Source organism: Juglans regia, chromosome 2 (genome assembly GCF_001411555.2).
Source record: "Juglans regia cultivar Chandler chromosome 2, Walnut 2.0, whole genome shotgun sequence".
Classification (NCBI taxonomy): domain Eukaryota; kingdom Viridiplantae; phylum Streptophyta; class Magnoliopsida; order Fagales; family Juglandaceae; genus Juglans; species Juglans regia.
Genome location: NC_049902.1, coordinates 37149836 through 37177746, shown reverse-complemented (window position 1 = coordinate 37177746; position 27911 = coordinate 37149836). Strand labels below are relative to the sequence as shown.

The window sequence follows — 27911 nt, the reverse complement described above, 5'->3', positions numbered from 1 at the left end:
GATAATGATCATGTTGACAGAAGAGAGAGAGCACAACCCTCCATTGGCTAAAGAGTCTTTGTCTTTGCTGGGAGTGTGCTTTCTCTTCTTCTGTCAACAACGTTTCACGACAGTACTGTAATTAATTATGTCTGTCGTGTGATCACCAGCACCGTGTGGATCCTGTTTGTCCTTACAGGTCAGATCATACTTTCGTAATCAAAATGCTATTTTATTGTTGCGAACCTTTTATTTGATGTAACAGTGTTTTGAAGATCTTTCTCTTCATGGACCGAAGGAAATGCTAATTAATATTCTTATTATGAGAAAGGAAATGATCAAGACTTGAAAGATCAGGGTGGATGATCCTAAGCGATAACTTAAAATCTTTAGGAACTAATTTTCGTTTTGTGATCAGGGTGGCCGATGAATGTTAACATTAATAATGGGACAGATCTAGATGATCTTTACTTCAGGTAAAAATCTACTAGGATATCAGTCTCGAAGGGCATATGCATGTACACCTTCTATAACTACAAAATGTCAGTTCCTGGATCCCCCCTAGTTAGGAACCGGAAAGGTTCTTTGTATTTCCATAATATTTTTCATTTGCTGACAAGAAAACCCTTCCATGGGGCACTTTTGTTGAAGAAAGCCATTTTAGAATTTTACAAAGTGAGGCACGGATCAGCTTATATCTGTTGGTAGCAGCTAGCTTGGGAGGATACAGTACGTCTGTCACCACAAAGGCGTACATGCATCAAGAAAACACCCGCCCACCAGTACCGAATCACAAGATCATGACAATAATTCATGAGATTCTGTATAATCGTTTTAGTATATACGAAGGCTTTTTAATATCCCTGCTGGCCCGACATGCTTCAGTACTACTCCATTCTTTACAAATTTTTGCTCATCTGAATTTAATTAATTTGCTGTTGTGTGATAGATTCTTCTAAACTGGGCTGTACGCTTCAGATCATCATGTTTAGAAAATGGTACATATATCCTGTGCTAATTCTTTCGACTTTGTTGTTGCTGCTGTTGGTTTTCCTCATCATGATAATGATCAAATCTGTCATGATTTGAATCTTTAATAATGTTGATCAACCAAAGGTTCATAGGCTGAACTGTTACTTTTGTATTTGGAAGTATGATAGTCAATTTGGAGAGATCATTTTCCCATGTAGCTTGTGATAAGGGGCTTCTTATCAGGCTTGCGATAGATTCCGAGCCATGCAATTATTTGAAGTCCCAACAACTTGTTGTGGCCATACATAACTGTGGTGAAATGCAACGTGCCAGTGAAAAAAGATCCCAGGCGGCTGTACAATTCCAAAATCACAAATGAAAGCATGAAATGGAAGTCAGATCAAACTGAGGCGGGATACTTTATACAGCAAAACAATGAATACTGGGAGGCATGCAAAGTATCATGTCTTAAGCGTTGCGGCCTAGGACATCAGCGACACAAGTCAAGCAAGAAGTCACCTCAGCTTGATTTGAGCATCCCAAACTCAAAACTGTGGGTGTTCTGATTGCAGATCTTTCTGGTGTACTGTCTTTGCCTTGTCCGGAGGTTTTCTCCATCCAGAAAGATATGAGAAGAATACTTCAGAGTCATGAATTGGAGTTTACGTGAGTTTTCTGATACACATTCTGTAATTAGTTCATATGCAATTCTTAAGCTCATTCCATTTCCAATACAAAGATAAGGCTTGGTATTCAAAACAAATACCACCCCTGCAGTCCTAAACTCCCCTAAAAAGGGATGGGTTTGCAATGGATGGAGACAACTCCCCAGGTCCATATTCTTACTATTTTTTAAACCAAACTCAATATCAGTGTTCTGTGAAGCATAGTTTTTGTACACATGAATAATCAAAGAATCCGAACCTTAGGAGCAAAAGATGAGCTTAAATCAAAGCATACATCTTATTTTGAAGTTCATGCGCTAATCCTAATACTCTCAATTCATGACCTAAGCTACAAACAGATCATAATTAAGTGCTTTACAATGGAGCTCAATTACTCGAGAAAACGGAAGCAGTATCGCTTTTAACTTCATATATGGACATTACTGCGGTGGTAATATGTTCTTAAAGAGTCCAAAGCCGCAAAGATGAGTTATGGCAGAGAACCAATACATTTTTTAAGACATTTAAGAAAGTTTCTTATGCCATTGGATACAGCAGAGACCAGATAGTTCAATGGAATTGTTTTGAACTCACGCCAGTGAAACTACAGCCTCTATTTTCTGAACTAGAGAATTGATAACACTACAATAGGACTAAAAGAATGAAAGAATCGAGCAATCAATAAGCTCTGCACAAGAAAACATGAATTCATCCTTCAGTCTATTTTAATCTCGCACAAAGAGGTGTGGGTCTCGCACTCTTCTTCACCTTCTGAAACAATGTCATCCAGGCTCAAAGGCAAGCAGTAAGAGAAAGTGATACTCGGCTTCATCTTTGGCACAGCTAGTAGCTCCGCCTCATTATCAAGGATCTGTAGGACTCTCCTCATTGAAGGCCTCTTTGCGCTATCCGGGTTTGCACAGCTCAAGCCCACCAGTAACAGCTTCTTCATCTCTTCCTCCTCAAACTCCCCATTCAACCTTGTGTCAGCTGCTTCAATTATCCTTCCTTCTGCATGCAATCCCCACACCCAATCAACCAAATTCACCATTTTGAGACTTTCTGGTTCTCTCTCAATTGGCCTTCTCCCACAAGCCACTTCAAGTATAACCACACCGTAGCTGAAAACATCTGTCTTGTCAGTTGCTTTCCCATACTGAAGATACTCAGGTGCAAGGTAGCCCATCGTTCCAGCAGTAAGAGTCGAGACAGGGCTCTTGTCATGGTCCATGAGTTTTGCCAAGCCAAAATCACCCAACCTCGCGTTAAAGCTCCCATCCAGCAACACATTCCCTGTCTTTATGTCTCTGTGAATGACTTTCTGTTCACATTCTTGATGCAAATATGTCAGAACAGAAGCCAACCCGACCGCAATGTTAAGCCTATGCGACCAATCCAACAAAGTGCCTTGCCCAGATTCTTGGTACAGCACCTTATCGAGGCTCCCATTGGGCATGAAGTCATAAACAAGCAGCAACTCACCCTCAGCAACACACCAACCTTGGAGCTGAACCAAATTCTTGTGCCTCAAACCAGCAATAATAGACAGTTCTGAGAGAAATTCAGTCTTCCCTTCGTGGGAGTGTTTCGATCTTTTTACTGCGGCCGTCGTTCCCACTTTAGACGAGGTGATAATGGCTTTGTAAACGGTCCCAAACGCACCGTGGCCTATTATCCTGCTGGAATGAAACCCCTTTGTGGCTGACTTTAGCTCCTTGTAAGTAAATTCTCTTGGCCCTGTAAGCAGCTCCGCTTTGAAGCTCATCTGCTTCCTGATGCCTCTCAATTTCCTAAGAGAAACGAAACCGAAAACCGCAAGAACTACGAAGAAGAAAGCCGGACCAGCGATCCCAAAACCAAAACCAATCCTACTGTGATGTTTACCACTGGAACTCGATGCGGGAATGGGTGGGGTGACCGTCACCGAGGTATCAGATACATTGTGGGGACGTGACCTTGGCCTCGCCGCAACAAAACCGGAAGTAGTAAACCTCCAAGTCTCAATCAAATGACGCTCGGTACTCCCCTCGGTTGAAGCCGAAAATCCCACATACATGACCTCCTTGAGATAATCAGAAAGGTCAATATCAACACTCAGCACCGGCTTCTTGGGCTTAAAGCTCGAATAACTTAAAGAAACATTAAGCTTTCCTCTATCATTCGCGTAATCAATCCAAGCTGTGATCGAATTGCCACTCTTGAGATCAATCCCCTGCAAGAGTAGATCCCCGGTCTTGATAGAATTAAGGCTTTCGATGTCCAACCCGACATGGTTATCGTTCGGGTCGTTGAAGTGCGTGTCGAGGCGGGTATCGAGTTCGATTGCCACGAACTTGTTCTTGGTCAACTGGGACGAATTAACGAGGCCCAAATATCCTCCTGGGCTCCCAAGAGTCTGGTTATCCGGCGAGAGAAAGAATGCTAAGCCGTCCCCATAGGAGCTGGGATTGACATTAAGAATGGAGAAAGAGAAACTAGTGGAGAAAGAGGCAGTGACGTTGGATTCGGGATCGAAGAAGGTGATGGGTTCGTTGTAGATGACGGTGCCGGCACCGGAAGAGGGCACGCCGAGCTCTCGGGTGAGCCCGACGACGCCATTTCGGAGGTAGGAGTCACCAAGGAGAGTGAAGTTGCGGAGCGTGAAAGAAAGGAAATCAAGATTGATATCGTTGGCTGAGGCCAAAGAAGGGTCAGAGAAGGCGAAGTGAACAGCAAGAAATATTGTCAAGAAAACAAGAAGCTTTCTTGGAGGCATGGGTGCGGAATAATACATGAATAACGTCGAAGAAAATTGGAGAGGAAGGAAATGGGTATGTTTGCAGAGAAAGAGAGAGAGAGAGAGAGAGAGAGAGAGAGAGAGGGAGACGTGGATCAAAGAGGCGCCGTGGTCGGTTTGGAGGGGACGTTGATGGTTGAATAGTAGGGATTGTAACGGTCATGAGGACCAAAAGTGGAGTTTAGTAGGAGCGAGACGACACCGCTTTGTGGGTGGGCTGTTGGAGTACTGAGTCAAAGATTGCGGCTCATTGATTACAGATGAATGGAGACTGTACTGATGATGTAAAGCTTTGAGCATTATGGTATTAACTTCAGCTTGAAGATTTTTTTATTGTTAATTTATTGTACTAATATATATATATATATATATATTTTTTACAATTTTAAAAGAGAAAGATATAGTACTACTCATCATATTCAACGTTGGATTCTATATTGTCTACGAATAACTCACAGCCTGTTTATATCTTTATGAAAATTATAAAAAAAAATAAATAGATAAGAAATTATAGAGCAACTCCGATGATTCCATTCGCATTGACAATGTCTTTAGCTGTTTTTTTTTTTTTTTTGGCGCTAATGAATGAATCTATGTTCCCATTAGCCCACCATTGATACTATTACTACCTACACTAACTGCTCAACTCCTGCTAAAAACTATTTAAAAAAAGTATTAATCAGAACCCTTCCCTTCCCTTCCCACGTGCTTTACATTTGTGGCACTGAATTCCAACATAATGGATCTTAAATCTTAAACGGCAACATAGAATTATAGAAAGATTCTCAGTATGATAATGAGCTTTTGAACATTGGGTCAGCTTTTTGCCTTTACTTTGTTGAATTCAATAATGACAAAAAAAGGAGGCCATGTGATGTGATCGTGGGTCCAAAGTCCAAACCCTGTATTTCAAAAGCAAAAAAAAAATAATACACTCACACGTCATATAGCCGTTGCAATCTTTTTAAAAATCTTCTAGTCCACGACCACAGCTATTTTGTTTTCACACTTCTATTATATATAATCCTATATGATTGATTCATTAAATATCCAGAGCTCTAGCTCTAGCTCTAAGCTAAACAACATAATCCCACGAAAATAACCACAAGGACCAACTTATTCGATCTGTTGCAAGTTCTCAAATGAAATGGATTCGACAAAGAAAAATCTATTTTTTCAATGAGAATTAAGATGATGAGTAGCATTATTCTTAGACAAATAGGAGAGATCATTGCAATAAGACTAGAGGTAGAAGCTCAATTAGCAAGACTGAATTTAGCTCCATACTTGATAGTATTTGCTATCTTGTAACATCTACAATAACACTACCAAAGATTACTTGTCCAACTCCATTTAACAGTTTACTAGCCTGTTGCCACTTCTTTGAACTTCTGCACTGCAATTTCTCTTTCTAATAAGTTCAGATATGTATTCAAACCTGAGGCTCCTTGAATTTCTGGTAACTTCATTTTCCATCCAAGAAAATAATTATAAAATACATAGAAACTCACTGTTTTTACAACAATCTGTGGAATTCCATCTTTGGCCTCAGGGAATGAGCAACTGCTGGAAGCAACGGACTAATGTGCATCTACTGGTCAGAAACTTGTTATCTCTAGAGTTTGCTGCACTGCTGGTGCTGTGGCGTTAAGATTGGGAATAAGTGCTGAAGAAGTAGGATCAATGCCCGAATTTGTTTTAGCTGCTTTGGCAGCTATAAAAATTTTGCTTCAAACCAATAAGCTGCAAAATAGCTCTTTCCATCGGCAAAGTATGGAACTGAGGAATTACGGTCAGATAGCAAAAGGTCCAAAATACAATAATGAGTAGAGAATATACACCGTAACATCAGTGACTTCTGCAATCTTCAGCTACAATTGCGCTGGGAAGAAGTCACCTGCTCCTAAACTCTTCCAGAGTATGTTCCTTGGAAATCTGCCACATAAAGCACACAACAATTGTTTCAGTTCCAACTTCAAAAACCAAAACTGAAAAGAAAAATAACATCTTGTTTCTTTATCTAGAATATCTTTGTTTATTGTGAAAGCGTGCGGTACCTGCAAAGACGAGCTTTAAAACCAGACATGATTCTCCTCACATTCAAGAGGAAAGAGAAAAATAACATCAAAATATTAAAGAAAACATACCTTTTCTTGACAAATTCCCTCACCAGATGACTGAAAAAGTGCAAATTTATGCACTCTTTTTCATTTTCTAGCCTGCTACTTTAGCTGAAGTTTTCGAGGCAAAAGAACTGCAAAAGCATATAATTGTTTCAGTCTAGCGATAGCTAATTTATAGCTTTAAACAGTTTAGATAATTTACCTTCGTCTATATTGGAAAAGCTTTCTGGGGGAAAAATCGCTTCAGGGTCTACTCTTTGCTGGGAAGAAACAACTAGAGCCACACGATGTTTACTGCAGAAACAAAACACAAAGTTGTCACTGCTTTATTAGAGCATATAGAGAGAGTCCAAAGCAGCGACAAATTTTCAAATTTTATGCCTTTTACCAGCACATCATCGAAGAAAAGGCTGCAACCATATTATCATTTTTCGGAGAAAATGCCTATGGCAGAAATATCATTACTGGATAGCTCAGCAGCCGAATGAATGTTAAGATATTTGCTTAAAGTTTGAAGACGTTGTCTCGTTTGTTTTTACAATTCATCTCAATTCATCTCATCTCATTTAAATTATAATTTTCTTAAATTTTTATAATAATTTAATTTTTTAAAATTTTAAAATAAAAATAATATTCAAAAAAATATATTTAAATAATATTTTATTCAACTTTTTAACTTTAATTTTAAATTAACGAGATATTTCACATAAGACGAAATAATTTGAGTTACACACCTGGCCCATGAAGGAATGAATTTACTGTTTGGTGCATCATCATCGTCGTCTTCGTCTTCATCGTCTGAAACTTTGTACGGAGAAATATCATACGATTGTTCTGGCTTTGTGTTGGTAAACAATTTGTCACTTTCTATTGCTTTGTTCAGACTGCTTGTTACCTAAAAGAATTCAGGAAGTCTCAGCATGAACCGTATGAAAGTTAATTATATTAAAAACTCATAACAATGGTGCGAGGACAATAACTTTCTACAAGGTGGTTCACATTAAGAATTGCATTTTAAGCAATTACAGTTTAAACAAAAATATAATCCTTTTACTATGAAGTGTAGTCTGGAAAGGATAAGGCGCTGACAGGTATCAAAAGGTCCAAGAAATATGAGGGCAAAACCACTCACTAACAACAGAAACTATTAACATTTTTTATTTGGGGTGAGAAGGCTACTTCCAATGAAACACCACAAGCAAAACTTGTTTACCTTTGAATTATTTCCTCTATTGCTCAAGCCCTCGGAATCCTTGAGATTGCTTTCTTTCCTGGTGTCACTTGATGGAAACCTGGTAGTCCTATGTTCAGTCTCTGAAACCTTCCCAGGATTGTCAGCTTCCCTAATGCTTTCCATCTTTTTATGTTTATCTGTTTCATCCTTATTTTCCTCCCTCTCATCCTTTCTTGTATCCTATAAAAGACAGACCAGTAATTTATGTTATTCCTAAAACAGGAAGCAGACAGAATCACAAATTATTTTAAGAGCACAAGGCCTCTTACTGTAGCTCGGTATTTCAGTTCTTTCTCGTCTTTCTCACCACATAATTTCTCATGATCTTGCTGCCGCCTACGTGAAACCTCAACACGCTTTCTTTTTCTCTCCTTCTCTTTCCTTTCTTCTTCTTCCCTCTGCCTTTTCTTTGCTGCCATATCAGCCTCTTTTTTCTTCTTTTCCTCTTCTTTTCTTTTCTTCTGCAACACCAACTGCCTCAAATTTTCCTGCTCCAATCTGGCTCGCTCAAGCTTCAAGGCTTCCTTCTTCATTTTACGCTCATTCTCTTTCTTTTCTGCAAGACGTTTTGCTGCCTCAGCAGCCTCTAGGGCCTTCACTTTGATGTCTCTCTTCCCTACAAGTAAGGACAGGAAGTTTTGATATAATTGAAAAATTGGGAGGGGGAAAGCAAAACTGAATTTTCAGGAAAAAAAACAGTGGTGAAACAACCATACAAACTGCTAGAATCTCATTCCAACCATACTCTTATGTACCTTGATCAAAGACACATTCATAGTAGCTTACAGCTCCATGCAGGGACGAATTTAGGGGGGGCTATGTCCCACCCAAAATTCTGATATTTTTCACTAATTTAATTCAAAGTTATTTATAAAAAAAAAATAAAAGAGTATTAGATGTGAACTTCTTTAATCCCAAATATGTTTTATTCTCCATAAATCATATATGTGCTCATGGATTTATCATGTAAACCCATATTTTCTAATTTGATTTATTATGTTGTATGTGTATTTAAATTAGTTTTGAATATCATAATATGGACAAGCTAAAAACTTTCAATCATAAACATTGTTAAGACTAGGTTTCGAAATAAAAATAAATTTGAAAGAACTTTTTCAGTTTTTAATATTGTTGAAATAAGTTTTCGAAACAAAATAAATGACAACTATCTTATAAATTATTTGCTAGTCTATATTAAAAAGAAATATGATAATTAATGATCTTTATTTGTTGAAAGAACATTGAGATCAATTGGAATGTTAAATGTTTTTATTTTTTATTCAAACTTGAAACTTCCATATAAATTTATGCACGCTTTTAAGTAATCTTTTAATTTTGTTATTTACAAACTTTTATATATCCTAATTCCTACGGGCCCCCCCTCTACATAAATCCTAGCTTCGTCCCTGGCTTAATGGACCACTTTCAAAGGATAACGTTACTAAGCATATTGCATAAAAGATATAGCAAAGGTTCATTCCAGGTTCAGTATAATCTCCCACCATACACAAGTCCTTATTGAGCTCCTTGAGTTCAAAACGTAAGCCCTTTTTCTCTTGCAGTTCCTATCTTTTATCTTTTGTATATCAAGTTTATTTAGTCTTCATATCAGGTTTATGGCGCTATCAGCCAGAACTCAAATTTCTTGTTTTGTACTTTCTACATAGAAAATGGATAATTTCATTTCTTCAAGTCAAACTCAGTGTTCCTGATAGGCATTTTTCTAAAAGCATCCAAATCATTGCATCCAGTGCTCCTCAAACTTCCATTTTCAGGATTCTCCTCAGTTTTACTTTTATACATGATTCTAATCTAATTAATTAATATTGGAGGGATATGATTTACTTCGAAAATTTAAGGTCAATGGCACTACTGATCCTATTTCTCGATGGCAAAGAATTCTATACAGCCTGATTTCCACTAGAAATGGAACATTATAGGACATAAGTGGGGGTAATCAGAGAGAGAGGGAGCTAGTTTAGCAATACAATAAAAAAACTATCTGGCTACACAAATTTAGCTCAATAAAGCAGCTCAAACTGAAAACTTAAGACTTATAGTCATCGTAAGAGTAGACAATATGAAGTTGCATGGTCTATGAAACTGCACATAATCCAGGAAAACCAATTTGGAATTTTTTATACATTAACTTCAAGCATATGGTATGTGAGCTGCTAGATACAAAAAATGAGGTCTATTGGTAAAGCAATTGTCAATGAAAACTGGTGATCTTCATGAGAAAGAAGAGAGAGAAAAAATTACCTGTGATAGCTGTGGCTGCTTGTTTTTGTTGAACAAGAGGAATAAAGGAAGTGATATTGGAGACAATATTGTTAGGCTTGGACTCCCTCCCTAAGAAAGTAGGGCTCCCTTTTCTCGTACTGGTTTTTCCAGATAATTTTGGCTTAATGAATCTGTCACGAACTGATTCTGTGGCCCTCGTAACACTACTTACTCCAATGGATACACTCTGGTTCTCTTTCGCCTTATTGACATATCTTTTCTTACGACTGTGTTGGTTTCTAAGTTTCTGTTTGACCCTAGTATGAGTCCCAGTGAAGCTAAATTCCATGTTTACAGAGTCTAGACTACATCTATCTGCATACATCTCCACTTCAGAAACTGATGCAGGAGGGTTTGGATTTTCTGTAATGTCAAGAAGTGGTTCTCTTTTGACTGAGCTGGTTGTCACTTCTGAACGAATGCCTTCTGGGATTGTCTCGGCTACCTCATCTGCATTCTCATTTTCTTCATTAATGCAGGGAAGCTCCGGATTTAAGCTTGTTCGTTTCTCTGAACTGCCAGAGTTTGATTTGATTCTATCCCAGAGCTTCCCAACTGGAGATGTATAAGGATTCCCTATATTCCAATCTGATTGACAACTAGAATTAGGCGGGCAATGTGAATAGGACCTCCCATGAAAAGCGCGGCCAAATTCTTCATTCACGCAACTACCATGTGGGTGCTTTCCAGTATCATCCGTAGAAAGGTTGCTTCTGAGGTTCATGCCCTCTAGAAGCCCATTAGGAACAGAGCTGTACAGACTTGGAATTGTGTGCAACTTATACGCAGCTGAAGAACAGGATAATGGGGTATTCGTGCAAGCAGATCTGCAAAGCTGCTCCAGAATACTAGCACGTTCTATATCAGTGTTTGGAAGGTCGAAGTTCTTAAAGTTAAATCCCTCCCCCGCAATGCATGGCTGTTTGTCATCTGTTTGCAGAATGAACCCCTCAAACACAGGCACCGCCTCGTCGGCCCCCGTCATATCCAAAGAGTGGCTACATGGAGAAACAACTGAGCAACTCGAGAATTTGTCAGGTCCTTTAAATTTAGATATATTTTCCGGCAAGGTTCTTTCACTGCAAGTAAAATGTTCTGTACTTCCCAGTCCTAATTTATCTTCAAGGGGGATCTGGTCTACAATACACTGCAGTCTTGAATCAAATATTTTGCCATTTGAATTAGCCTCTTCCATTTCCTCTGTCAAGCAACATTGAGAATCACCAGCAGCCTGATCGATCAAACTTGAGATAAGGGACATTCTTAGCCCATCTTCGACAAAAGTGAAAGGCATGTTTGCACTTCCACCTATAGCTTCCAAGCTGAGTTGAGCCTGTTGGAATTTGTTTTGGAATATATTGCACATCAGAAAAGCTCTAATGAAAAACAAATCACGAAATATGTTCCAAACTGGCAAGTAATTAGAATAAAATATCAAATTACGCGACAGGCAAACATATAGCTAATTCTAAATAATTCAACAGTAATATTACGTTCTAGCAATTCATTGTTGGTACACTCAGTTAGACATCCATAATTGCATAAGCAAAGTCCATCCATTCATCGTTGGACCCTAATAGCAATGCGCTAGGGATTGGTGATTGCAGATCCACCTAAATGACAAATTAAAATGCAAATTTACCATCCAGAGTAAACCATCTCTGCACATGAACAAATTAAATTAAACAAAGCCATCATTCCAATTACTTGGATTTGATACATGAATCCCTATCACAATATAGCTCTAGCTAAAGCCATCTATTTCCTTACCATATCTACCCATGCTCTTTTTGGTCAGGTCGGGTTGGGTCGGGTTTTTGGATCCATTGACCAAGTTTGTCAAGGTTATAGGTAAGCATGGTGTTTTTATTTGCAAGATGTTATAATTATCAGGTGTCATATCTAATATCACAAGGGGGTTCCAGTGAGATTACCAGAGCTGAAATTTCCACATCACAAAACAATGAAAGAGCCAACTGCAAAAAAAATTTAAGTGACAAGTATTTCAACTTAAAGATTAAGATCATCCAATCGGGTCAATATTTCCAAATGATTGCCAACACCAAAGACTAATGTCATCTTAATCACTTTCGATTGCAGTTTTTTGGATAGATGTAACATGTTCCACGTAACCAAGGTATTCTTCTATGACAGACCCATGAAAAAAAAAACGAAGGCTGTCCCAATTCAATGTCATTTTCAGGGATTGATGACCTAATAAATCAACATAAAAAGTTTCCTAATTTACAACAGAAAAGCAAGTACCTCTTCAACTTGCAGCCTAGGTGAAGATTCAGGCCCTTCTACCATGTGGCCCTCCTCATTTTCACGCATTTCTTCAACCAGGCTCTTACTGATGTCTAATTGTGCAACCCCCTCCTCAAGGGATGATGAAAAGTATTGAGAATCTAGGACAGCCTTGGGATTATCTTCTGCATCATTCAGGTTTTCACTTATAGAATACCTGCTGATCAATTCAACCCCCTCTTCCCTCAAGCCTGAGGAAGTAGACAGGACACTAGTTAGTTGTCCCTCAATCTTTCTCCGCTTATGCTGAGGCCCTAAATCCTCTGAGCCCAAGCTAAAACTACCTCTTGGCATGGCAATCTTTGCAATCTCATCTTCGGTTGATTTTAGACCAACTACAAGTTTTTCTTCACTGATACATCTCCCCAAGGAATCTGCATTTCCATTCTGAGAATTACCTGAATGTATAATCTGCTGCTTCAAATCATCCTCTGTTTCATCCACCAAAAGAGGACAAGGAATGTCAACTGTAGAATCTGTTAAAGATACATCAAGATCATTGAAAAGACTGGATCCACTAACAATGGCAAAATTAGCATCTGTTGATTTTTTGGGATCACCACAGAGACTACCATCAAGTCTATCATCTTCAGAAACCAATTTGGTAGATTGCCCGTCATCATGTTCCACAACAACCTTCTCATAGGAAAGATCCATCCTAGTATCAACACTAACACTTGATAGATTAGAATTCATTAGTTTTGGCAAACTTCTAATTGAATCTTCACAGGCAACTCTGGAGATAGATGAATGATCCAGCAAAGAATATTTATCTTGGTAAATCCCGCCACTTTCTGGAAAGGTATAAATAGCTGCATCCTTAGGAATCTCAGATGGTTTTTTAAGTAAAGACACAGCATTTCCATCCGAAAATCCACTGGCTTCATATGTCTCCTCGACGGGGACTTTGGATGAAGATTCTTGAGGTTCATTTTCATTGCTCAAATCTTCCTGCTCCTCTGGCAGATGTTTCCCTGGGGATATGCTGCACCTAGCTTGATGACTAACAAATGCTACTTTCTCCATTAACTCTGCAGGATTAGCAAAAGCTTCTGAGGACCTGCCCTGTACCTCCTTTTCAGATGCAGGACAAGAAATTCCATTCAAACCAGACTCATCCACATCAACAAAATTAAGTTGCTTGGGCTTCATAAGCATATTAGAATCAGAGGGCGGCCTCAACACTAAAACATCAGATCCAACTCTAAGGCAAGCAATGTCCATATTAGACCCAGGACAACCCAAGCCAGCATCAATGAACTCATCAGAATCAATCTCAGAGTCCATCATATTTACAGCGCATCTCTCCAGCCCAACCGTGTCACTGTTTCCAATACATGGCAAGACTTTTATTTGAGTACCTGGGCCTTTATTGAGGTCAATTCCTTCAGAAATGTCTATAGATTGTGCAATTGGAGGCTTGTTGGAGGAATTAGATCTAGAGTGTGTGACTTTAAAACCCAAAGCATGGGAGGAGTTGAGAGGTTTTGATATTCCTTCACTGGTACTTGTCGTTTCTCCCTTTATGTCGGTAGCAGCAAATGCGTCAGCGACATTTTCCTTATCCGGATAACATGTCGCATTAATTGTACATGGATCTCGATCCTTTTGACTTGGCAAGGACCTTCCAGCAGACATTTGAGCACCCTGTATTTCATTCGACTTGCTGGAAGCAGCAACTCTGGACCGGGTGACCCTTTGGTTATATGCATTGGAGTAGACAGCTTTAGGAATAATTTTGATGTTACTAGTAGCCTGTGACTCTGTATTTCTGGCAACGCACTTTACTTCAGAATCCCCCTTACTTGAGTGCTCTCTTGCATTTTCCCCACATAAATCTTGATCTTGTTGACTCAGTGAGGACCTTGCATCATACATCTGAGGGGCCTGTCCATTTTTTAAAGCTGCATCTCCAATCCAACTTAGAGATTGAGGCAGTTTTGAGGATTTTCTCACGGACTGTGCCTCTGAAGTACCATTAACATTGTTCAATGACTGGCAAGAACTTCTAGATCTTAGATCTCTACCAAAATGAGCATTACAGCCCTCTTCCTTTCTCTGGCAGTCCACCATTATTTTTTTAAATGTACTACTGTCAATAGTGATAGCAGAGGGATTGACCAATTCCACTGACTCGTTCACATAAATGCAAGGCTCCTTGGAATCGCTAAGATCATCCGCCTTGTTATTGGCACAAGAGCTATCCAGATTCATTGATTTACTCGAGCACCTAGTCTCCCTAGAATTTCTAGATCGTGTTACTCTTCTAAGGTAAACATTGCTTCCCGTGTCCTTGCGCAGGTCATCTCCTCTTTTTGCCTTCCTCTCTCCACAACTTTTGTTGCTGATATTAGCGGGTTCAATTAGTTCCAACAGTTCATTCTCATGGCTAGACTGCTCATTTAAGTTGGAGGTAGAACCTGTAAGTATACCACCATCTTCCCTGGAGATATAAGATTTATTCACATTCAAAGAGCACAGCTGCTGGCTGGAGCTTATAGACCTCGTCATTCTACCAGAGTAAATATAGCTACCATTTCCCATACTCCAGCAATCACCTACTTTTGCTCCTTTCTCTGTGAACTTAGCAGTCATGATATCCATCGGATTGACAAACACTGACTCATCATCCTGGTCATTCTGAAGGGAAGCAATTGCAGACCCTGAAATTCCACCAGCAAATGTATCGACATTATTCTCGTCACTTGAGCAGGCTGCTTTTGCGCTATTGCGAATCTCTATAGCCCTTTGTCTTGACTTAGACCTATGAATCCTTGCCAATGATAGAGCTTGGTCATGGTAAATATCCGGTACTCCCATATCTCTTGGATCTTGAGGAGACATAGCAGTATGATCCAGCTCAGGAACACCACTGGAGGCACATCCATCATCATCAGGACGCTGCTGCAAAGATGATGGCCCATCTCCGGCATCAAAGCCTTCGTCTGAATCATGAACCTGTGTGTGCGGCTCATTTGGTAACTGTGCATTATCGGATGCAAAAACTGGTTTGTTGTACAGAGAGCAGTGACTACTGGAATAAGTGGTGGTGGGTGGTGGCTGTGGGAGTAAGACTCCCGATAGGAGCTCTTCTTTATTGAATTCTGCAATGCCAAAAATGGTATTCATGAGGCCAAGGACCTAGAATCTCAGTCATTTCAAGAAAGTAACAGAAACATTAAGTGGTGTGACATTGGGACAGAAGGTCCTTAGGCTGAAGCCATGCACCTCTAGTTCTTAACAATTTTTCTAATGATTATATTAGTTTTAATATCGGTTACAAACTCTACGCACGAGAACATGCCCAATTACATGAATTGAATATTTCGGAAGGAATTTCTGAAACAGGAAGCCAGGACACATTCAATACCATCCAAATTTCAAGCGAACGCTATTTCATGTAGTTCAAGCTTCAGCTACAGAATATGATATGGCAATAAAACTTGTGAATCTACTTCTTTAAGGTCCCTCACAGTGAAGCTATCTAAGCAATATTTTAGGGCTTCACACTAGTACCCTAAAATCAGAGGTTCGTACTAAAGTACAAGACTTTGTGCAAATCAAAAACTAAAATAAAATTGCTAAATAACGATGGAATGATAAGCAACTGCAATGCTATTTGTTTAAACCATTTGGTTGATGACAAAAAGGTAAGGACGCGATCTAAGTCTTGAATTTGAAACTTCTACATTGCGAAGTCCACGTTACACAAGCATCACTAAATTGACAAGCTGTTTGTGTTTGGTTTCTTTTCTTTCGAATTGCGAATAAAAGCAAAATTCAGTGTAATCTTTGGTCTCAAAAGTATAAAAATTACTTCCGAAAATGCAAAACAACTCCTTGGAAAATTCTAAACCAAAAAAAAAAAAAAAAAAAAAAGATCCAAGCAAAAATCGTATTACTAAATAATGGAACTAAAGCATTTTCAAAATCCCGAACGAATGCAAAATCTCTTCGAGAAAACCGCATAACAACAACAACAATAAAGTGAATATGATAGGTGTGAATTACCTTTGAGATCTGAGGGCTGAGCGTGGAGCGGATGAGGCCAGAGCCAAGGGGGAGGAGCAATTCCGTCAATAAGAAGTTTGGAGGCTAGGTGTTGGTCGAAGAGATGGGTCTGGTGCTTGACCCGGTCGATGATTCGCTGCTTCCGATCGAAGATCTGCACAAAGAGCTTCTCTAACGTCGACATCTTCTTCTTCTTCTTCAGAGGATAGCCATGAAAATCACTAGCGCTGGGGGGGTGGGGAGAGAGAGAGAGAGAGAGAGGTTTGGGGTTCTGGATGAACGGTGGGGATGGGATTTCGTTTAGCGCGGCTTGGATTTCAAAATTTTGAACTGCAGAAATAAATGAATAAAAAAAAACAATTTACATATTTTGTAATTTATTTTTCTTTAACCAGAACGTTCATCCTATTATGATATTATCCTTTCCTGCAAAACTTTTTTCAGTTTGACCCTTAGGTTTTACACTTTTTGCATCCTGACCCTTAGGTTTTATTTTTCTTCCTACATGTAATTAAGTATGGATATTGTTGCTACCATATTTTTATTTTTTGTTATTTTTGCCGATGGGCTGTATATATATTTTGTGCAAAGTCATGTGATGATACGTAGGTTGTGATAATATGTGGGCACCAATATGTATAGTAAAATTAAAATTAAGTAGGCTGCGATAATACGTGGACAATAAAAAGAATTTAAACAAACAGTTCTATTATAAGGAACCAGGGGTGCGAATCGTCAATCGAGATATATTATTTTTCATCTCAGTCTGGTTGTGTTATGTTTTTTTTTTTCTTTTTATAGCTGAATTTGAAGTCCAGGGTGATATTGGAGAGGAATGAAGGTTGGACTCTAGAGTGAAAATGAAGCTTGTTGAAGACGAAGGGAGGGAAGAAAAAACACGGAGGGAAGAAAACACGGGGCCAAAATGCATCGTTTCATTTTCCACTGGGACAATGGTTCCTCGACAATTCCCCCTCCCCGATTGCATATAGTATTATTATAGATAGTACAATGACTAATCTAATATGAAGTTCAAATTTTAAGTGATTAGTCAAAAACTAAAAAGTGGCATATTAGCCAAACTTAAACTTTTGGAATAGCTAAACCAATACTAGTGCTCTAATATACGTTAATCATCATCTTATTTTACCCTATAATATCAATAATTCCTTATCTACAAAACCCATAATATATCATATCTTTTAGGTGCATGTATATATATATATATATATATGGCAATGCTAAGGCCACCGAGAGGAGTTCCGAGACTACCCACCGATTATAAGTGCATTTTGCACTTTTTAATTTTGTATGATTTATCTCAAGTATTTTTTAAATTACTTTAATAATTTTTTTTAAAAAAAATCACAAATTCATTTAAAAACACTTAATCATTAAAAAAAAGAAAAAGAAAAAAAATCAAAATTGGTATAAATCATCGGGAGAAAACTCGGTGGGTTGTTTTCCTATATATATGGTGCTTTTGATTGCGTGAAACTAAGATCTCGTTTGTTTTTACAGATAAGATGAGATAATTTTTTTAATATTATTTTTATTTTAAGATTTGAAAAAAATTTAATTATATTTTGTGTAAAAATTTTAAAAAAATTATAATAATTAGATGAAATAAAATTTGTTATGAAAGTGATCAAGGCCTAAAAATCCCGCCGTGACACTCTTGAGATCAGTCTGTCAACTCTAGCTAATTTGTTTGGGTGCGCATTAGAAACAACCCTTTTTTTAAGTAAAATGCTTAATACAATCGCCTCATGTAAGCGGTGCGTAGACGGTGCTGATGTGGAAAAATAAAACGCAGTGTTTCGAAAAGATTTGACGAAGCTATGTCCTGATTTTTGGGGTTTGAGCCAACTGTCGCTCAGTTTTTCTCTCTCTTGGCCAATTTATTTTGCTCTCTTTTACTGTCATTTTCTTTGTTCTGTTTGTTCTTGAGAAGGGAAAAAAGAAGAGAGATTTCGAAGCTCTAACTGAAGGCAATGGCTCCTAAACAGCCAAATACTGGCCTCTTTGTGGGTTTAAATGAAGGTCATATTGTCACCAAGAAAGATTTGGCTCCTCGACCCTCTGATCTTAAAGGAAAAACAAGTAAAAGAGTCCACTTTGTGAGGAACTTGATTAGGGAAGTTGCTGGATTTGCACCATATGAGAAGAGGATCATTGAGCTTCTAAAAGTTGGCAAGGACAAGCGTGCACTGAAAGTTGCCAAAAGAAAGCTTGGAACCCACAAGAGGACAAAGAAGAAGCGCGAGGAAATGTCTGGTGTTCTCCGCAAGATGAGGTTTGATGGAGCGGGAGAAAAGAAGTGATCTAATAACCTATGCAATATTTATGGTCTAGACTGTTCGAGACTCGTTCCGAGTCTTTTTTATTTTCTTTCCTTTTATTGAGACAAAATGTGAAGCACTTTTATGCGTATTTAGTATTTTGCTAGAATTGAGGTGCGACTTGAAGAACAAAGACCCACATGGAAGTCTGCACTGATACGAAGCCAAAGACCCACATGAGGAAGATGACCCACGCATATGAGTGAGCGCAGATCCACTTGAGGATCACAACGCAAGAAGCCAAAGACCATGCAAGTTTATGATCTGAGAGGAACAACACCACGCTGAAGACGAGATTGATATCCACTAACCAGAGCACCGAAGCTGGAATCTCTGTTTTGTTATTTATTATTTTTTTTAAAGTTGTTTGCACGCCGCTTACATAAGGTGACTGTACGTAGCAGTTTTGTTTTTTTAATGTCTTTTGGCTCAAAGATATATTGATCCCCAGATTAAGAATTAATTAAGGGCCACATTCAAAGAAATTAAATAATAAACACGATACCCATGCATATATATATATATGGCACAACCACAAATTAAACCTGGCCGGCTACTTACCATAAGGCCACGCAAATGCATCCATAAGACCACAAAAAGTAACCAAACATGCATATATGTTATATATAGAATTTTTTTTTTTAGCAATTAGACATAATCTAATTACACAAAAAGTATACAAGAGAACGCCTAGTTACATGCTTGTAACATATATATGTCATGGAACTAATATCAAAGCCCTCGCAATTGCACCCACCATCTTGGCTATAATGGTATATAATGTCAAGTATTTTGCTTATGATTATTTGAACCCCAAACATATATTATTATATATTACGGGTCATTCGATCTGGGTACAAAAGGATCATAGCTAGCCAAAGCATTATGGTGATGATGATCATCATCAGGGGAGGAGCCTTCTGCAGGAGCAGGCACATGATCCCTATAGTACCCAGTCATTGCAGCAGCAGCATCAAACATCCCCGGGAGATGGCCCATAGGGAAGCTAGGGCCAAACGGCGGTGGCACGGCCATAATAGGACCATGAATATCCAGGCCGCTACGCTTCGGATAAAGAGGCAGCTTAGGATCCCGGCCACGTAAAGTACTACTACTGCTGCTGCCGCCGCGCTCATTCTCAGCCTCGCGGTAGCGGTTCAGGTACACGTTGAGGGGCTCAACGTAGTCGTCGAAGCCCAGCTTTGCCATGGCCCAGAGCAAGTCCTCGGCCGTCACAGTCTTTCGCTGCTCGCGCTGGCACCGCTCGTTGGCCTCCCCAGTGATGAAGCTGATGAACTCGGACACGCACTCTTGGATAGTCTCCTTGGCATCGTCGGAGATCTTTGCGTGGGGCGGTAGGATGCGACGCATGATGCGTATCACGTTAGCTATGGGCAAGAATTGGTCTTGTTCACGCACCTGCATGCATGGCGAGTCATCCTGTTGATGATGATCAGGGCTGTTGAAGGTGTTGGTATCCTCATTGTTTGTGTTGGGGGTGTTGTTGGTTGAGTTATTAGGCAGCAATATGGCCGAGGCTGAAATGAACATTGTAAATGTGGTACTCGTCAAAATTAACCTCGTAAAAATGTAGTAGTAATACTACACATGATGAGAGCCACATAGGGATGATATATGTGTATATATATAATATTAAACTTATCGTCTATTAACCCTTAAAACTGTGCGAGTATTTTGAGATCACCAAAACACTACTTCCCTAGGTGGTGAAAGGCATGGCTATTCATTCATGAAAGATTCAAGGAAGAAAGGAAAGGAAAAAACCTACCATCGATGTTCAAACAGATTAACAGATAGAAAAGGACAAAACCAATTAAAAAAAAGGAAATTGGGTTGCAATTAGTGGGCAAGGGGACACTTAATTAAGAACAAAAAATCTTGAAAATTTCTTAATATTTTACACTTCACATTATTTTTAATTTTTATTATTTTTTTCTTTTATTAAATATTTATTATATAAATAATGAATAGAAAATTTAAAATAATTTAAAAAAAATAAATTTTAAAAAATTTTAAAAAAATATTAAAAATTTAAAAAATTATGAAATATAGAGTACAGTAAAAGTTATATAGTAAAGCTCATTTAAGAATGAGAGAGGAGAAAAAGTCAAGGCATTTATAAGAGAAGCATCTCTTTTATTAAAGTTTGTCGGCTTCTGCTGGTAAACCCAAAGAAGTAGACAAATTCCCAGTGGAAGAAGAAACCGAGACACCTCACGGGGGGGCCGGTGGGTCCAATCCACTGTTCAGGTATTCTCTGCTTGTAAATTGTAGCCATACTAGTCTCGGAGTCTGCTATGTAATCTCGGCCTAGGCCACTCTTAATGGGTCGCACTCTCTCTCTCTCTCTCCCAGATCAAATCTCAAAACTGTTTCTTCTCCTACATGTTTCACTTTTTTCACATCTTTAACGAGAGCAAAGTTGTGGGTTTGGACTTTGCACCCTTTCGGTGTTTATTTCCCACTGCAGATCAGATCACCTGGTATCTATCCTGCTTGGTATTTGGGTTTTTTTCCTCTCTTATTTTCCTTGGAAGAAAAAGTTAATCCATGCAGCCATGAATCTTTAATATGAAGCGAACCAATCATATTTTTGGGCTTCTTTTCCTTCTCATTTAATTGGAGGGGGAGTTTCGATCTATGCTTGAAAACAAACTCACTTGTGGATGCATATAATGAAATATCCGATATAAATAATCAGACTTCGTTGATATCATGACTTCAAAGAAGGTAATAAATGGTACATACAGGGCATAAAAGAGCCAATTTATATTATGACCTTTCGTTTTTCATGTTTATTGTCCAGTGCCTAAAGATCAAGATAGATCACCCTATACCGGCCAGTACCCTTGCATTAATGTAGGCTAGTCTCATGCATGCCAATAAAGTCACGAAAATTTTTCAAAATTTGGAATAGAACAGAGAACGATTCATCTCATACGATGTGCATGCTAACTCCTACAAATATTTAAGGTAAACAAAGGAGGAGTACCTCATGAAGAGATCAGAACCGGCCATTTGATAAAAGCGTTATACGAAACGTAAAACAGCATGCAATTAGTAGATATATATATATGGTCAAAAAAGGTGGCCAAAATATATTGATCATTCCGTTTCTTTTCTTCTTTTGCAGGACAAAAATGTATAGAACTGTTATTTCATGCCAGAAACCAGCGAGAAACGTGCTGATCAAAGATCAAAACTCTAAGAAGCTGTGTATAAACGTCCTTCTTTACAAACAGTAAAAATGAAAGGAAAAAAAAAAAAAATTGGAGCTTTTCTTATCGAACCTAAAAAAGGTGAAGCGGAATACACATTTGCATGCAAAAACCAAGATTGTAAAATCTTACCGAAAACGCGCGCAAGATTAAAAGCCTGTCAACATCCATAGATTTCACAACAAAAACTGATCATGAGAGAGACCATGATCAAACAAGTTTCAGATAGAATATAACCCATGCATATACGATATATATCCATACTAATGAAAGAAAGCCTGCATATACATATATATATATATGTCTTTGTCGAGAAAAGGAAAAGGAAAAATCCTCAAAAAAGAAAAGCAGTAAGAACACATATAATTATTTTTGTGCTTTACCAGAATTCGATTTTGCATGCCGGCGACAGCGATATTGGAACCCACCCCTACGTTCCATACAGTACTTCCTGACCTCTTAAAAGAAAGAGAGAACTTTTGTGTTTGTTTTCCCCTAATTAAGCCTAGCTAGCTAGCTAGCTGTGTCTTGAATGGGTACTCCTTTGGCAAATGGGAATTTATAGAGAGAGCTGGTAGTAGTGGAGTACTCCAAGTGGCTTACCGGCGTTTTCAACGAGGAATCCAGTACTGCCCGTTGAAATATCCTCTATGATTGGCCAAGGTGGTTGCCTTAACCGGAAACAACAGGTCATGGCCAGTCAACACCATTTGTGGACCTTCCAGAGCTTGGCCTCATGACTGACTACTGAGGGACGACGTCATTGGTGATCACTAATGCATGCACTGTATATTAATGATGTTTGTTTAATGCAATTTAATATTTGACAGATATTTAGGGAAAGTGTTTGGGTTAATTTATGTATGAAACTCGGGTCATTCTTTAAATGTGATTCAAGTTACCAACTTTTTTACCATGTTGAGGTTTGAGTACTTGTTAGTTCTGATCCCCACATTTTCTAATTTCTTTTTTAGTACTGATCTCTTGATAATTAGCCATAATAATGTGTGGGTATATATATATATATATTTGGGATACTTTGAAAAAATAAAACAATTTGGAGACACTTATGTTATCTGTATTTTTATAAATATCAATATATTAATGATTTTATCGATATATTTTTACGTCAATAATTAGTTATTTATTTCTTTAACATCGACAATAAAATATAAATTTGCTGACGTTTACATAAATATTAATTAATAAGAATTTTGCCGGTATTTAATAAATACCGACAAATCATGCTTTTTATTTTAGAGGAAATATTCTACAAGAGCTTTACATAAATTTTGATTAATAAGAATTTTTTCGATACTTATTAAATATTGATAATTAATTATGCTTTCATTTTTGTTGTGGGCCGGGAATGCCCTGCAAAGTTGGGCATGCACTAGCAAAATTATTGAAGGTTTACCTGATCGTTAACTTTAGGGTTCTATGAGATTAGTCGAGATGTGCGTAAGTTGATCCGAACACTCACGATTATTAAAAAAAAAAAAAAAATTTAAGCCACTCATTCGAGTAAAACTACAGCAAGCTAAGGCAAAATAGGGATATACGGTGTGCTATTGAGAGAGAGAAGGTATGATGATAATATTGGAATAGTTCATGAGTTTAATTTCCTCGGTTCTCAAGTTGTTCGTCCATCTTCATCATCTTTTAAGTCATGAATAGCTGTAATTAATTGATGGCATCCAATAGATTTACACGTCATAAATTTATTTAACTGAAGTGGGGAAGAAATTGACAGCTCATTCATTTTTGGATTTCCATAATTATTTTTGGTTCACTTCCCAAAGATTCGTTGTAACGGCTTTAAATGTATATATATACTAGTTAGGGTAACATGCGCTGTGTCTAATTATCTACTATTAAATATTGTGAGATGTATAATAAATAATAAAATATGACTAACTTCAGATAGAATTATCGTATAAAGCAAATCATTATATTATCACAAACAGTATATGAGTAAGGATTTTTGACTAATTTTCCTTTTTATCTCATATTATAAACCCTAATATCAATGATTATATTCAATAGTGAGAATCTTGAATATTGTTAGGTAGCAAACTCAAGAATTGAATGCACTTAAATGAAATGTAACATGCATAAGCAAATTAAGATTATTTTTTTTACTAAAAATAAAATATTTTTTGGTTAAGCTTACCAAAATCTCTTGTTTAAAAGGTTAATGTTTCTATAATATTAAAAAATAATATTTTAATAATATTTTATTTAACTTTTCATTTTCAATTCAACTAATCTCATCTCAATTAGGATCTAACCTATCAAAAAAATAAAAATACCTCAGTATCCAAACTCACCTAATCGACAAAAGAGCAAAAATATAAGAAAACCGAATTTGATGAGAAAAACAGGAAAAAAGTGAGAGAGAAATTGATAAGAATACTATTCATCCCTTACTTATTTTCAAATAAAAGTCTATTTGAAAATAGATTTTATTCCAAAATTTTCATATCATATCCCATCTCTTTTTTAAACATAACTGAAATACAAAACTTTTAAAATAATCATTACGACTTTCTCAAAATTTCAAATTTTAAATAAAATATAATTTATCTTTTTAAATTTCAAAATAAAAATAATATTATAAAATTATAATCTAAGTGTCTTATAATATTTTAATTTTACAATATTTTTTATTTAACTCTTTATCTCTTTCAATTATTTTTTATAAAATTTCATCTCATCTAACTCCCTCCAACATTATATAAATTTTCAAAGAAGGAAAAAATTAAAAATGTTCTAATATATATTAACATATTCTATACCATATTATTTAACACTACAAATAATGTTAAATTATTACGTTAGTTCAAAGACAGTTTAGCTCTTAATTTAAGAATGCAAACCAGATCATCTTAATTTCAGAAAGTCTACTTTCACCCTGGAGGGGAACCTCCACGTACCCGGGGTTCCACGTGTACATTAATGAAACGATGCGTTCGCACCATCATTTCCCCCTTTTAATTTTCTTTTGATTCCTGGTTTCTGAAACTCGAAACCCACCCACAGAACACCTCGTTTTCATCTCAGCAAGGAACACGGCCATGGAACACAGCAAGCTTCCCAAACAAGTTACGAAGATGATTCACGCAGTGGGAAAAAGGGAGAAAAAGGAAATTACAGATTCATTTTTTCCTCAATGTCCATAATTTTACTCTGCTCACCTTCTTTATCTCCTATCGCTGCTTCTTCCTCTACTACCATTTCTGGTCTTTCTTGTGTTTTGTGCATAGTTCTATTAAGGTTTGTTTACTCAAAAGAGTCAAACATTGAGGAAAACCAGAATCAAGGTTTGGTTTGTGCATAGTTCTATTAAGGTTTGGTTTCTCTTCTTTGTCTTCGTTATTTTCTAACCAAGCCGTGCCCCATTGGTAGGAATCAAGGATCTACTCATGATGCAGCCATGGGTATGATTTGAAAACCAGAATATTCAAACAAGAACAGAAAAAAGACGATTGATCATCATGGGCAACAATTTGATCATCATGATTTGGGGCTTTTGTCACCTGGGATTAAATCTTCTGCATCTTAGATAGATTCCCAGAAAAAAAAAACGAAGGTGGAGGACCTTTGATTCCTTGTATACGCAGCTTTTTGACTTTACCCAAATTGTGTTGTAAAAATGAAAGAACAAGCCAACCCCTCCTATGCGAAGCCGAATCTGTAAAAATGAAAGAACAAGGACTTTGATTTCTTCCTTTCTTAAACCGCAACAGCTTTTATCTTTGGAATGGGTTTGATTTGCAGATCAATTTGCGTGCGCTGGGATGGGTTAAGGTTATTTGCTTTGAAATCGCTTCTGTTTTTTTTTTTTAATTCTATTTTTTTAATTTTATTTATTTATTTAAATAATATCAGCTGCCGATTCCGCAACAGGTACCCAATGCCGGGTACCTGTAGCAGAATTGTCTTAATTTACTTCAAAAGTTTTCATAACTCTTTTAAATATTATTAAAATAGAAACACTATAAGAAATAATAATAATGAAAAACATTAATTTATTTAGCATTTTCACACTTGCCTAAATAAAATAGTAATAATGACATATTATATTTTAAAATTATTAAGAAGTTATAATTTATTTCCTTATGAAAATTTGTAATTATACTAACCAACCTACTATTATTACTCTTAATAATTATAGTTGGATGCGCATGTTGTATATTTGTTATTTTCAAAATAAATATATAATGTGTCAGTTTTAAAATTCAAAATGACAGTGGTAAGTATTAAATAATTTAATCATATATTTTATAAAGTCTCATCCTTTACATTTAAAAAAAGATAATGATAGGGTTACTTCCCTATTACTATCCAATTACTATTTATAGTTAATTTCAAGTTTTTTATTTTTTTATCATTTTCTTTGAAGTATTTTTTTAACATCTTTAATCGAAAAAATTAAAAAAATATATAATTTTATTAATAATCAATTCCTTAATCATTAAATAAAATAAAAAGTTTTTAAAAAAATCAAATATAAAAAGAGTAGTAAATGAATAGTAGGAGAGTAGTAACCCTATCATTTTCCTTTAAAAAAAATTAAATAAACTATAGTACATTAGAAATTATAGATTTACCTCAAATAGTGTAATTAATTTCAAGTTAATTAATAAACTATTCAATTTATTCAAAAATGAAAAAAAAATATTTAAGTTTATTTTTTAATAAATCATTAAACAAAAATCATTAATAAAAGGAAAAAAATAGTTTATACTGAAATGTAACAATTAAATTCAATATTTACATAATTTAAAATTAAAGGAAATAAAACACAATAAAGACACACAGCCGCCCCTATAAAAACAATTAAATTAAATTAAAATTAATTTAAAAAAAAAAAAAAAAAACGAGAGATGCGGCTTGGATTCATCGTGGCGGTTAACGGCGGCACGATATGAGCTGATATTGGAAGGGGAGGAATGCCGGACGGAGGGGAAGAGAATGGATGGAGTGGTGTTAGCCACGCCGGCGTGCGGCGGCGCACTGGAGGCGACGAAGAATCGGACGGGCCGCGGCTTGGATTCGCTCGTGGCGGTCAACGGCGGCACAAGAGGGGCTGAGATTGGAAGGGAATGGACACCGATCGGAGGGGAAGAGAATGAGAGTGGCGGTGTCGAGTACGACGACGTGCGACGGCACACCGTAGCAGATGAAGAAACAGACGGGGGAGAGGGGAGGAGGGGCTCGCGCGTGGGAGAACCAGGGGTAAAATGGGAAGAATGTCAGTGGCAAAACCGAGAGTTTGGAATAAAAGTAGGGGTAAAATTAGAAAAAAAAATGTTAGACGAAAATACTTTTACAGACCTCTTTGCGCTTTATATATAAGTAGATATATATATATATATATTTCTTTATTTCTTTTCCTTCTCTAAAGGATATAAAATGTTATTCACAAATTATTAGGTGTAAGTTTATCATTTTTTTTATTAAGTATTCTGATAATTAGGAGTAAATACTTTTGTCTCATATTGTAGCGATGACTCCTACAAGTAAAATATATATAACGAGGTGGCAAGCATGAGAAGAGAGAGCATTACTGATCTATATATATTTATTGAGTTAGTCTACGTATAGTCAAATGAAGACTTCTCATACAGTTATATTTAAAAAAAATTAAAATTACAATAATATTTTTTTTAAAATAATTTTTTTTATCCTCATTTATTAATGAAACTGCACACGCAATCTCCACTCCAAATAAAATTTCTCGTATTTATTAGATGGTAATGATATTGTATGCCAACTCTTTTATAATTATTAATCTATGAAAAATTTATTTGTTAGCTGGTGTGGGGAGTATATCTTTTACATTAATCAGCTTTAAGATGAACAAATCATATTATAATTATTGTGTGACTTCATTGAAAATATTTTTAAATTTACACAACACCGATCCATAATATAATATAGTTGTAAAATAAGTATAAATTTATTATATTTCGAT

At 36.8% G+C, this 27911-nt stretch overlaps 4 protein-coding genes across 5 annotated transcripts; 1 reads left to right on the top strand and 3 right to left on the bottom strand.

Annotated features, from left to right (window-relative positions):
• Positions 1–91: 91 nt before the first annotated feature.
• Positions 92–4670, bottom strand: LOC108985395 (probable L-type lectin-domain containing receptor kinase S.7). Its single transcript, XM_018957685.2, has one exon. It carries the CDS (start codon positions 4387–4389, stop codon positions 2332–2334), a length of 2058 nt encoding a protein of 685 aa, XP_018813230.2. The 5' UTR covers positions 4390–4670; the 3' UTR covers positions 92–2331.
• A 931-nt stretch (positions 4671–5601) lies between these two features.
• On the bottom strand, positions 5602–16612 carry LOC108985376. Of its 2 annotated transcripts, XM_018957673.2 has the most exons (10): positions 16351–16612; positions 12298–15443; positions 10012–11365; positions 8019–8365; positions 7729–7929; positions 7250–7410; positions 6718–6809; positions 6540–6646; positions 5904–6327; positions 5602–5788 (listed from the first exon to the last, which is right to left on the bottom strand). In XM_018957673.2, the coding sequence occupies exons 1-8, from the start codon at positions 16532–16534 to the stop codon at positions 6615–6617; spliced, it is 5517 nt and encodes a 1838-aa protein (XP_018813218.1). In that variant the 5' UTR covers positions 16535–16612; the 3' UTR covers positions 5602–5788; positions 5904–6327; positions 6540–6614. The 2 variants fall into 2 exon arrangements, with proteins under 2 accessions (XP_018813218.1, XP_018813204.1); XM_018957659.2 differs by having other exon boundaries at positions 5602–6327.
• Positions 16613–18335: 1723 nt separating this feature from the next.
• LOC108985365 (60S ribosomal protein L36-3-like) lies at positions 18336–18674 on the top strand. The gene has a single exon (XM_018957646.2). The coding sequence runs from the start codon at positions 18345–18347 to the stop codon at positions 18672–18674; it is 330 nt and encodes a 109-aa protein (XP_018813191.1). The 5' UTR covers positions 18336–18344.
• Positions 18675–19277: 603 nt separating this feature from the next.
• Positions 19278–22465, bottom strand: LOC108985357 (nuclear transcription factor Y subunit B-9-like). Its single transcript, XM_018957637.2, has 2 exons — positions 22315–22465; positions 19278–20230 (listed from the first exon to the last, which is right to left on the bottom strand). The coding sequence occupies exons 1-2, from the start codon at positions 22370–22372 to the stop codon at positions 19527–19529; spliced, it is 762 nt and encodes a 253-aa protein (XP_018813182.1). The 5' UTR covers positions 22373–22465; the 3' UTR covers positions 19278–19526.
• Between the last annotated feature and the right edge of the window lie 5446 nt (positions 22466–27911).